The sequence below is a fragment of the Ambystoma mexicanum genome, chromosome 1p (genome assembly GCF_040938575.1).
Source record: "Ambystoma mexicanum isolate Mex_15411 chromosome 1p, UKY_AmexF1_1, whole genome shotgun sequence".
Lineage (NCBI taxonomy): Eukaryota > Metazoa > Chordata > Amphibia > Caudata > Ambystomatidae > Ambystoma > Ambystoma mexicanum.
Genome location: NC_090921.1, coordinates 1,361,024,193 through 1,361,037,363, shown reverse-complemented (window position 1 = coordinate 1,361,037,363; position 13,171 = coordinate 1,361,024,193). Strand labels below are relative to the sequence as shown.

Below are 13,171 nucleotides of genomic sequence, written 5' to 3'. Positions count from 1 at the left end.
CTTCTGGCGCTCCTTCATGACAAGGCCCAGATTTTGTCTCCCATATAAGGTTTAAAGTTCCATCAATGTTAAGTCCTCTCCATCCAGGGAAGGTCAGGCAGCTGTCTCAGGATTCACTCAGGTGGATTATAGACAAGTCCTTTAAGTTGTTTAGCAGCTCTCCTTCCAAGATGGTTTTTGGCAGGTTTTCCTGTTGTTCCTTGTCTTGGTGGTGTCCTTTGGCAAAGACTTTTAAATGTATCAGTACCTCCCAAGACATATTAAGATCAGGAGGTGTCTTATTAGCCTCGAATTTTCATTGGACCTCTGCAGTTCACTCCTGCCCCCTCTCTGCCGATAGACCCTTGGAGTTCTCTGATTAAAGTGAAGCGAAAAGGTACACCTTTTGTCATTTACATTTGATTTTACATGTTAGCTTTTTCATTCAAAATTTGATACATGGCAAAATGTAGTAATTTTCCAATAAATGCCACAATATATACATATTATTGTTCCTCTAACCATGACAGATAGGTGGAGCTTACTTTCGTTTCGTCACGTTATTGCATATGGAGCTATGGTTTTTTGCCCTTTATGCAACAACTAATATAGTTGAGGATATAAAAGTTCCTGATCAGATATCTAATTTAATAAGCCATTAGCTCTCCAACTTTCAGATTTATAACATTTCAGGGTGGCTAGAAACAACTTTTACGATGTAACTAAAATCCCCCAAATCGCAACTTGAATGAAAGTTACATTAACACCATCGGCTGGGAATTAGCTTCAAAATCTATCAGAACAATAATCATAATTTGAATAACAATCTTGAGTTGACCACAATTCAGATCTAAAAGTTTATATTTTCAAACACTTTCTCCCACCCAGGCTGGTTCTGTGGTCAATCAGCCCATCGTAAATATCTGGTAAGCCTGAGCCAAGGTCTCAAAGAGCTCTGGCTTCCAGATAAAGAGGCAATCAGATCTTGCAAAGGAAGAAGGTACATGAGAAATCTGCCCAGCAACTTGGAGCACGTCTGTTTTGGGCTCAGAAGAGATTTACATGTTGCATCTGAAAACAAAATAGCCTTTTCAATTTGTTACATTTGTTTATTCAGTGCAGCATTTTGTTTATTTCAATTGCTTTGTTTTTGGTATCATCGTTTAATGTACTTCTTAATCAGTGTATTCTCTTGCTTTGCACAGCATTTCTTTCTTTTCAATGGGGCAACAGCAAATGAAACCCTGCTGTTCATTTTGACATTTACAGGTGCATTTGCATCCTTAGAAACATGTTTGACTCCACGTATTTGTGACCGCAGCTGCGACATTGCACACGCCTTTTCATTCAACATCGTGTCAGGTTCTGTGTTGCTTAATTTTCAGGGTGCATAGCATTTTGATGTGTGTCAGTGTCAATGACAAATACCACTTTTGTCTCTCAACCAACCATGTGCCTTTCCCATCTTCACATATTACTGGTGTCAACTGCAGAAACACCTGTATTTAGATTTGCTAGGCACATTTAGCGGTTTGAAGTTTTAAGGCAGGCTTTTCATTCACTAGTGTGCCTTACCATAAGAACAACGCATTTCAAATTAAAGGCCTGACCTGATGTATCCTTTTGTCATGCTGGGGATGTCATTAAACCCCACAATGCAGCAGAATTTGAAGACAATACTTATATGTATGTGAACAGTCTGAAAACATGTGGCCCTTGTGTCGCTTCCTTACATTCTCCCAGTCAAACACTACCCATGTCGCTTGCTGATCTGGATGAACTATATAACATCACTCCAGGACAATCAAAGCCATACAACACCCTCTGGCAGGAGGATGCAGTTAAGAGTCTGATAGTGTCCAATTTGATGTATATGCACCTGAACAAATCCATGCCTTTATGAAAGCTTGTGAGCTATTTATTTTTAGCATCTGCACACCTTTCCTGCCTATTAAAATACCTGGCAGTTACTAGTATGCTATAATCCCTGTAAATGAAGGTTAGTTTCTCAGCCAGTCAGTCAAAGAACTTTATTGCAGCATGAGCCATAAAAGTTAGCAGCAATACATTTCTTTAACATTTTAGATTAAAAACAACAATAGCAAATTCAACCTACAAAAGATGAAACACATACAAGAATTAACCACTGAGATAAAAAATCAACAAAACACTTGTTTCAAGCTGGACTAATACATCTCACTTAGAATATTCAAAGGTCATTAAAAAAAAATAGCATTACAGTGACCGGGCCGCCTCCCGGACTGCAGGAGTGAGGAGAGTTGGTTGTGGCCTGCGAGAGGGGCGGAGGTCGGAGCGGCCCCGACAGAGACATAAGGTAGGAGCCTCTACATTACCACACTCATAACAATGCTGCACAACATACGCCCACATGCTTGGAGCTGGAACACCATATGAGGGCTGATAATTGGCCCAGTACCGAGCCCCGAAGCCTACAACCCTCCTGGCTCTAAATTGATACTGGCTTTCCTGGTGAACGCAGTGTATTCAGAATCAACCATCAGTCCCAAGGCTAAGAATCAATAAGGCCCAGCAGCCGGGAAGCATACACAACACAGCGCCAGACCCCTTGATCCCTTTGGGCCCCGCTGGATAACACTTTTGCAAGGGTGCCATAAACCAATTCTGAACTACTAGCTGGACAAGCGTCAACAGGGTGCCCACACAACACACGCCGCTCATTAAAATGGTAATCTTGCACTCTAAAGGATAACCTCCTTGCGACCAGTGGGCCCCAACACATGCATCGATCCCTGGACAGCAGGTGAAGGCACTGCCCAGCCAGCTTGACTGACCAAAAGGCACGGGGAAGACTTTGCTGCAGACAACTTTCGTACAATAAGAGCTACTTAGATTGTAGACCCCCAGTGGAGCAACCAAGTGGCGCGTGACGCTGCCAACAGTGGCCCAATACCCCTGGAGCAACTGCATATAGCAGCAACAAACACATTGCAACAGCGGATCGGTGTACACCTTAAATCACCATTATGACCAAATGTGCTCAAAAAAAGAAAGGCCCAATGGACTCCTTCACGGGCCCAAGATCCGCTCCTGCTGAGCCCCCCCCACCACAGTGACTCACAACCGCAACCAATGGAGTCAAGCTCAAGGGATGACCACTTGTTACAAACCATGCAGAATGGGTTCTTTGCCATCAATGTGAAGGTAGATGATATAGTGGGCACATTAGGATCATTGAAGGTGAAAATAGAAAAAGAAAGCAGCGCCGCATCACAGAGGCGGAGGGACGCATCAGTACAAATGAGGACAGATAAAAGTGATAAATAAATGCGACGACTTAGAATCAGGGTCCCGGCGCAACAACATTAGGGTGGTCGGGGTCCCAGAGGGAGCAACGAAGGGCCCCATGGAACCTTCTCAGAACTCTCTTTGATGACATGAGGGTTTGCCGCAGTTCTTGGTCGAGAGGGTGCATCAGATGCTTTCTCCCACCGCGCCCTGATGGCCCCCCCAATGACAATTATTACCAGACTTTTAAACTACCGGGACAGAGACATGGTGCTCCGGCTCGCCAGGGAGAAAGGCTCACTGCAATATGACTCCTGCAAAATACATATATATCCGGACTTTGCAGGAGGAGTACAAACGTAAAGAAGATCTTACGACACAATCAAGCGCCTTCTCCGGGCTCGAAAGATTCCATGCTCATTAATGTTCCCAGCCAACCTCTGAATACAACACAATGGAAGGTCACATTTCTTCGAGGACCCCGTGCAGGCGACAACCTATGTGGTATTACACATACCTGAGCACTGACCGCAGCAGCACCCTGAGGCCGCAATACCACGCAATCTAGATGAGGACCATTCAGATGAAAATGACTGAGGGGTTGAACAGTATGGCACTTAATCAGAACTGGCCTGACACAATATACAACAGGCGATGGACAGGAAACTTAGTTATCTGGGGAACGTTGAGCTGGACATGAAGCAGCGCTGACAACCTGACCCCCAAGGGTGTACCCAAAAGAACTCGAAGGTCATATCATCAAGTTGGGTAGATGGTGAGGGTGGGGGGGGCGGGAAACTCATTGGAGAATAAGAATGTTTAAAGTTCAAGTTGACCTGGCCAACGGTAACCAAGCGGACAAGGGAAGAAAAGTCCATAAAAGTTGTGGCAACATTTGATCAGTGGGCACCATACCCAAACGTTACCGAACTGTAACAGCACTGGAAGGCAAAACATTACATCTACCAAAACAACATGGCGCTCCAATTGAAACTGATCTCTTGGAATATAAGAGACCTAAACAACCCCATTAAGGCAAGAAAGATCTGGGCCTACCTGGATCGCCACGCACCTAACATTGTCATGCCCTAGAACCTACGCACAGGCAGATGGCACTTAAATGGGGAAGAACAGATTCTACACCAACTACTCTTCCCAAGCTAGGGGCATGATAACGCTCATACATAAGAATACTGACTTCAGAATGGGAACCGCCAACATAGACCAGGATGGCAGATTTGTGATATTGCCAGGCACCATTAACAACAAACCGATCACCATGGTGAATGCCTATTGGCCTAACTCTGATGATCCGGCATTCTACATCAGGGAGGCGACGCTGATCAGCCATTCCGCTGACGTCCCCATTATCTGGGGTAGGGATTTCAATACCATATTGGACCCTTCCATGGACAGATCCAGTGTAAAACACAAAAACGTGACCAAAGCCACGTGTGCAATACAACAGATTATGACACAGTATAGCTTTTTGCACATCAGGAGATCAGCACACCCAACCCTGAAAGAATATATATTCTACCGTACACAATGCTCATTCCAGAATAGATCTTTGTCGGATCTCAGAATCATGGACTACTGGGAAATGTCACACCGCAATCTTACCACGCACTTGGTCGGATCACTCACCTATAGTGCTGGAATTAGGTGACGTTACTACACCTAGGCCCATATGGAGGAGGCCCCCGTCCGCACTATTGAATAGCTCCTTCACAGAAACATTAAGAGCAGACATCTACACTTTCTTTTCAGCAAACGAAAATTCTGTACCTAGGTTCAGTACAGTTGGAGACGTTTAAGGTGTGGATACGTGGTACAATGATCGCCGCCACAACAGGAACCCTAAAGTCTATTAGAGTGGAGTTGCAGGAAACTGAGAAGAATTTGAGGAAACTTGAAAACGAAATACAAGCGAGGAGGTGTGGAGAAGCTGATCGCCCTGGAAGGCTGCTGGCTGGACTAATCAAAGAGGAACATGACGCACAACACATCGGCGGCCTCACCAAACTGCATAGACACACAGCCATCAGACATGAGGGAGTAAACAAACTGTTTGACGACTACTACCGAACACTATACTCCAATAACGACAAAGTCATGATCGAGGAGGTGAATAATTACCTAGCACAAACCACCCTGCCCACTCTAGATAACATATCCTGCGCTAAATTAAATAGCCCAATTACGTTAGAAGAAATCACTGACGCTACATCCACATTGGCATCAAGTAAAGCCCCCAGCCTGGATGGGGTAGGCATAGAACTTCATAAAACCTATATAGACATTTTAGCCCCCAAACTACTTAAGGTATGGGAAGAAGCGTGTACAAATGGCAAATTGCCCTTCTCTTTAACGGATGCACTGATCAAGGTACTTGCCAAGCCTGGGAAACCCACTAATGAAATGGCCTCATACCGTCCGTTTTCCTTAATAAATTCTGACGCTGAAATCTTTGCCAAAACATTAGCCAATAGACTATTGCCATCTATGCCTGACTTGCTACATCCGGACCAGTCGGGATTCATACCGGGTAGATCCACTGCCCTGAATTTGAGACGATTACTTGGAACCATGGCACAAATTAACCCTGACCTTCCCGCAGCAGCAATGATCTTAGACACGGAAAAAGCATTCAACTCTATTTCCTGGAACTTCCTTTTCGGAGTGCTGAGATGCATGGGATTGGGGGAAGAATTTTGTAAATTTGTGAAATTACTCTACACAGATCCTGGGGCGCGAGCTCACACCAACTGAAACCTCTCTAGAGTAATAAAATTGGCTAGAGGCACCAGGGCTGCCCGTTTTCCCCAATCTTATTCGCATTAACGATTAAACCCTTTGCAAGCAGAATCCGTGAACATCACTGACACGGGGGATACATATACGAGGGCCCCCACAAATTATATAAAAAATATATCCTCAATTCAAGAGGAGGTCAAGTTATTCACGTTACATTCTGGGTATAAAATTAACACGAAATACGAGCTGTTCCCGCTCACCGATAAAACCACTAAACCCACTCAGTTGCACGGCATGAAATGGGCATAGTGAAATATTGGAGGTTCAGGTCGCACATACATATAGGGACTTGTATGACCACAATCACGCAGCATATCTCAGCACACTTGAGCAGAAGCTCATGCTATGGGGAAAGCTCCCGATCTCAATGGCAGGCCAAGTCGCCATTCTGAAGATGGTTGTGGAACCTAAACTGCTATATTTTTTCACTACAATCCCGATCTGGCCTGGTCGAAAATTCTTTAACACGCTCCATGGATTGGCAACGTGGTTTGTGTGGGGAGGCAACACTGAAAGAGCAAAATGGAAATCACTCACCGAACCTTATCATCGAGGGGGCCTTGCAGCCCCAGACTTTGAACTATATCACCTGATTGCCCAGGCCCACTATGCTGGTTTATGGTGCAATACTGACCTAAAACACTTATATGTAGCGATAGAGAAACAATATGCGGCACCAAGTGACGTCAGGGCCATGCTAATATGTTCCCATAAAACGGACCCCTGCCTGTTTGACCCACTAAGCACAACACTAGACGCTTGGAGGCGCATAATGTTGAGGCTTCACATCACAAAATCTTACAACCGAAATATTCCATCATGGTATACCCCTGACCTACCCACGACTATGGATGCAGACATCCAGATGGCATGGGACCCGGAAAGGACAATGAAACTGGGAGACCTTTTCCCAGAAGGCAGATTTGTTTCTATAAATAAATTTCGGGGGAAATTAGGGAACAACCCGATAAGAACACTCCAATACTACCGAATAAGCGAAACGGTGCGATGCCAATGGACATCTTATCCAATCGAACCAGAAACCAATGAATGCCTAGACTTGGTAAAGCAAAATTATGGCAGGAAAGGACTTCTAGCCATGCTCTACTCCACAATACAGGACACAGCCCGGGCCAGCCCCAAACTAAGGGAGCAATGGGAAATAGACACTGGATCAGTCAAAGAAGAAGTAAAATGGCAAAAGATGTGCACTTTGACCAAGTAAGTGTCACTCAATTCTCGACTCAGATTGATTCAATATAAAGTGCTTAACAGAGGATAAACTACATTATCTCCCCAGACATATAACAAAATTCAATCCGCAAGTGATACAAACCTGCCCGAAATGTAAAACGGAAGAAGCAGACACAATACATATGCTCTGGCACTGCCCTCTGATACCCGACTTCTGGAAACTCATTGCACAAGTGCTGTACGAAATGCTCGATATAGCACCGGCGCTACATTCATCAAAATACCTGCTAGGTGATATCGCCAAGACAAATATAAAGACCTGAAGATTGTTCAACATCGGATGCATAATCGCCAAGAAATGCATACTACTGAAGTGGAAAGCAAAGGAAGCACCCACACAACACCAACGGCTCTCTGAAATGGCACGGATCAACGAAAAGGAGAAAGGATATACACAGACCATTGTGGCAATCTCAAGACCAAAAGACATTTGGGCTCCCTTTCCTGAGATCATGGAAAAGGCGGCCCCCACAGCGCCGCTCACTCGTACTACAACATAAACTTTTAAAGACTGTAAAAATGCATAGGAATATTAATTGTCTGTAGTATATAGGCTTGCCAATGTACGGGTTTAATGTACCAGCCACAAAATGCTTATGAACGATTTGTCTGTAATAATCTGGGGTTGCTCACTGTATGACGTTGCCACAAGTTAAAATAAAGGATTAAAAAAAAGTAAGATAGGTAGGCAGTGGGCTCCATGGCAGTACAGGCCAGTAAACGTCAGACAGAGAGAAAACACTGTCTACCTGTGGTTTGGGAGAAGGAACAAGCTTGTGGTGGAATGGCAAGAAGGTCAATATAGAGACAGCCTACGGGACAGGCCACCAAGGACATGTGAGCATTCAGTAAAGAGAGCAGTCTGATGGAATCTATGTGATCACTGTGCCGCCCGTAACTGCGCCGACAAAAATGTCGACGCCAATTATGGCAGAGCGAAGTGATCAAATAGATCACTTCGTCTGCATTCCCAGACCTGCATTCCCATTCCCGATCCCCCCTCCACCCTACCCGACTTACCTTGAAGGGTGGCACAATTCTGTGTGCCGCCTACACTCCTCTATCCCTGTGGTGTCAGTTCCTCCCACTAACGTGGGTCAGAGCTGACGCCGCAGAGTGCTTTTCTTTATTTTTTTTCACTTTCTTGTCCCCCGCTCACCACAATGGTGGACAACCCCTGCAACACCCGACTCCCGTTACTGCAATCAAGGAGGGCGGGGGAAACCCCCGCTACACCCCTCTCCTTAGGCTGTATTTTGTGTGCCCCCAAAGTCGCGGTGACTGTGCGGGAGCACAAGAAAGGCACTTTTTTCGTACGATTCCGTCTGATGTGCTACTATAATATGGTCAGGCAAGGAGGAACCAATGGGCCTGACCAAGCATCTCGAGACTCTCGGATCCTACCTCACCTGTTGGAGACACTTTTGACCTTTACGGGGACAGGTTGGCTAGGGTGTTTTAGGTAGAAGAAACACTCTTTTTGAAGTGCTTTTTGAACCCACAATGACATAATCCAATCAGGCAGAGCTGCGCCTACAAATCTGTGAGTGATCCAGAGAAACATTTTTTTTGTGAAATGCTTTCTTAAGCAAGACTTTATTTTAGTTACTTTTCCGACCCATACGTTTACATCACCCTGCTTAGTACATAGTCCTGAATAAAACCTTTTTAAAACAGATACATGAGGTGTGCCTATGTGGAGTCCACTCAGCTTCCTGACACAGTGTTTCGAAACATTGAGTAGGAGATGGAAGTGAGGCAACTAGGTATACATTCAGCAGTAAATGAGGTTAAGTAGTGGAAGGAGAAGAAGATTGTTATTATTATTATTATTACTATTATTATTATTATAAGTATCTATTGCTTATACTGAGCCACATGCCCATAGGCCTCAGGGCGCACACAACCGTACAAACATACAGACAATCGGGGAAAGGGTCTGGGTATTATCAATGAAGAGGTGATAGCTGAAGCAGGAAAGAAATTAGTTCACCCAGGGAGGTGGTGTAGAGGGTAGAGAGGAGTCAAACTTGGACAGACAGACCTTTGGATGACACCATCAAGCAGGGATGTGGGACAGGTGATGTTGGAGTTCCATGAAATGGAGGAGCAGTCAGAAGAATAGGTCAGCCTGTCAAGTATGGTGTCCTTGAAGGCAACAGAGGAATGTGGTTGGAGGATAGTGGGATGGTTCACAGTGTCGAAGGGTGCAAAGAGCTACAGTAGAATGACTGTGGAGCAGAGCTGAGAGCTTTGGGCAGTCATTAGGCAGTTGGAGACTTGTATTATAGTAGTGTAGATGCAATATTTGAATATTTGGATTGAAATTTAGATGGAGGGGGTCACAGAGTGAGTTTACCTCAATATTAATTACCACACAGCTAGAAACAGTCCTCTTTAGTATTTTAAAGTGGTGGGGCAGGAGATAGACAGATCAGTAGAACAGGCATTATTTGAGTCAGCAGTATGACTGTCTATTTTTAGCGACTGGGAAGATGACAGTTGAAAGAGAGAGGTTGGAGGTGGAAGAAGTTGAAAAGGTGAGGATGAGCCAGGTGAAAGTGCCATTATAGTTGGGGATGCACAGAGATCAGTAGGACCACAGGATGGGATGGCAGAGAGAGCAAAGGATGGGTAGGAGTTTAGTAGGGGAGGTGGGAAAGAAGTGAGCTAGTGAGGAAAGCGTTGGGCAAAGGGAGGTGGATAGATGGACGAAGGAGGTAGAAGAGAGGGGTGTGGAGAGGATGTCACATATTTTGCTGATTTTATAGCATAATTAGGAGCCAAAGTCATCAACAGCGAAAGAAGAGAATATAGATTCGTTACTGGGGGTGGGGCATGGCATGAAGGGTCATGGGCAGTTTCAGGCATAGGTACAGAGAGAAAGTAAATAAGATCATTTGACAGCATCAAGAGGAGTTGTGTGAATAGGAAGAGAGTGCTTGTCGGGTTTAAGATGAGTGTGCAAGCGTTCTTTGTGCTAGCATCATCAGCAAAGGAGCATTGTTATCCTCAGCAGTTAGAAAGCTGGGGAGATCCATGGTTTAGGGTGCTGGCAGGAGGAGATGCTGGAGCGGGATAGTTAGTGATCATTAACGGGGGTTCTCAATATGGTGTTGAACCCCATGAAGGTAGGTTTGATAATGTGGTTGAGGGAAGAAGAGAAGGCTTACAGAGAGACATTGATATAGACAAGATAGGGGATTATTGAATCAGGATTACATTTTCCTCCCAGTGATACATTGGGGAGGCAGGAGTGAATGTGGAATGGAGCTGGAGGAGTGGGTGAGAGAGTGGTCCAAGTAGGATGGCCAATAGTGAGAACAGGGGAGACAAGGTTGGGGTAGAGGCATAGGAGATTCAAGGAGTTAACTTGGCATGAGTTGGCCTGGGATGGCTCTGTACATTGACTAGTGAGTGTTCTCAGAGGGTGGAGTCGAGTTACAACTGAAGTGACTCAGTCATATTGGAGAGATTGAGGCTTATCATTATTATAATAGGGACATCAGCTGAATAGAAGATCAAGATCAGAGAACAAGAGGTTCAGTGTGTCGGGTAGGCAGAAGTGGGGAGGATAGTAAGAGGGGTGGGAGCAAGGAGTGGGACAGCTATGTGCTCAAAGGATGTGGAAGCAAAGTCAAAGTGGGGAAGGTGGGCTGTATGTTTGTCCTTTCTGATCATTAGAAGAACAAAATTGCTTGTTTAGGAGAATGTCAAGAGTTTGAGAAAGTAGGACCGTCATTGTGGAGACCAGCAGGGTGGCAGTGTCATGGGGAATTCAGGTTTCAGTAATTGCCATCACCAAGGATTTTGGTTGATAGAAGTAAAAGTGATTACTGGAAATAAAACATTTGTTAAAGAGGAATTGGATATTGCTGAGGCCTGGAGTAAGTTCCGTATGGGAGCAGGAGCTAATGAAGTTGATGCTGGAGTAGCAGAAGTGGGTGGTTAGGATAGATGAAGTTGGTGTTGGTGTGATGGGAAAAGAAAGGCCATCAGAGTGGAATTTAGAACCGGAGCGGAGGATTGGGCTGTGGTGATTGGTACTGTCGGGGGGATTGGTGGTATTGAAGGGGGGTTAGGCAGAGGCCTTGTGAGAAGGGAAGGGAGACGAGAGTAAGGAGGAAGAGTAGATGTATCATGAAGTGCAGGAGGAGCTGAAGGGAATAATGGGGGGACCTGATGGTGCAAAGGCGGTGGTGCTGGCAGTATGTGTGATCATAATCTCCCCATGGTAATCAAAACCATGACTGGATCAGCACCACATTTTTTAAATAAATAATTTTTTAAATAATTTTTAAATAATTTTAAACATTTTTTAAATAAGGAACGGTATTCATTCATAATCTTTGGCATGTGTGGAGTTTAACTATGTTACATATATTTAAGCAGGCCAACCATATTTTATGAATAAGAAGAAATTATAAAAAAGAAAAAAGAGAACTGACAAAGAAGCGTGAATGCAGCTCCCATGTCTGCTCCTTTTCCCAGGTCAAGTGTCCGAACCATATACTGCAAATGCTCTTGTTACACGGAGCTCCCAAGCATACATAATGAACATCTTGGGGGTGGCATTCATTGACTAGACTACAGGCTATGGGGAGGCGCATCGTGTTACGTATGGCTGAACCTCATACAGGGGCGGTCTGATTTGTGATATAGTGCCTCACTTCGAGGAGAGTCGCGATGTTCAGTCCGTTTACCTTCGGGTATATCGAGGGGATGGGAGACAGGGATCAGGGTGGGGGAGTTGGTTTAACATGATGCTGGGAATCAGATCACAAATGAGATTGCACTGCTTGCTACCTGCGAATATAATGGTCTGTGACAGATACTGCTATACAGCCACGAGTTCCATGCACTGGCTGTTGATCACTCGCAGTGCTTGCTTCAAGGTGTACTTCATTCCTCCTACATGAAGAGATGCTCATTATCACACACTTAGCAATCACTATTAAACACCTTCTTCAGGTACCCAGGTTTGGTTGCTCCCATTGGTGTTCCTTTTTTTGTAACATTCTCACACCCGCTCTGAAAGCCGAATACTGGACATTTGAAGCATCATGAGCCCCAGAAAATCTGACTATTCCTCTGCGTTTCCTTACTTTTTCTCTTAGTCTTTAGGGCTGATATTCTTTGGACTGAAATTTGTTTTCACGTTAAAAATAGAACAGATAGATAGATAGATAGATAGATAGATAGATAGATAGATAGATAGATAGATAGATAGATAGATAGATAGATAGATAGATAGATAGATAGATAATTAAGACAGTGAGCAATACATATCCTTTGTTTCAACCATTCAAATAAGTACATTGCATCTATTTTCTTTTAATTGTTGTGAATGTTTTCTTGTTCACAGATATCTCCGTTTGTCACAGAACAACATTAATACTTTGCTAAGGCTGTGTAAGGACTCCGGAATGCACGTGGACATCCATCCCCATATGAAAGAGTCTGATATCGACGTCAATACTGTTATGTCTTCTACAAACAATACTGTTTCACTTTAGTCGCCAAAAGAACTTTAATTCTTATTCTGTTAACAGTGAACTCTTTTAATACGCCTGCTGCCATGATGTTTGGACCAATACATTGCATACTTAAGGACGTTACTAGATTCCTCCTGATTTTTTTGATGTGAAGTACAAAACTGTATTGCAATTTGTGTTTGATGAATGCATTCACGGGTTGGGTACTGAGAAACCCCAATAAGAAGACAGAGTTCCTCTTCTAAATGCCAAGGACGAGTATGCTCCTCCTTTTTGCATGGACTTGCGTGATAGACCAGCACTTAACACACGGAAGTAAAAATGTCCCAGCAGTGCCTTTTTAATTAACCAGACTGCTT

General features: G+C 44.3%; 1 protein-coding gene across 4 annotated transcripts in view; it reads left to right on the top strand.

Moving 5' to 3' along the window:
• The window catches only part of C1PH16orf78 (chromosome 1p C16orf78 homolog), a 598,571-nt gene extending 585,636 nt beyond the window's left edge, over positions 1-12,935 (top strand). For all 4 annotated transcript variants that reach the window (XM_069649671.1, XM_069649646.1, XM_069649662.1 and 1 more), the window contains one exon: positions 12,683-12,935. In XM_069649671.1, coding sequence (XP_069505772.1) covers positions 12,683-12,833 — 151 coding nt within the window. In that variant the 3' untranslated portion in view covers positions 12,834-12,935. The remainder of the gene's footprint in view (positions 1-12,682) is intronic.
• The last annotated feature ends 236 nt before the right edge of the window (positions 12,936-13,171 follow it).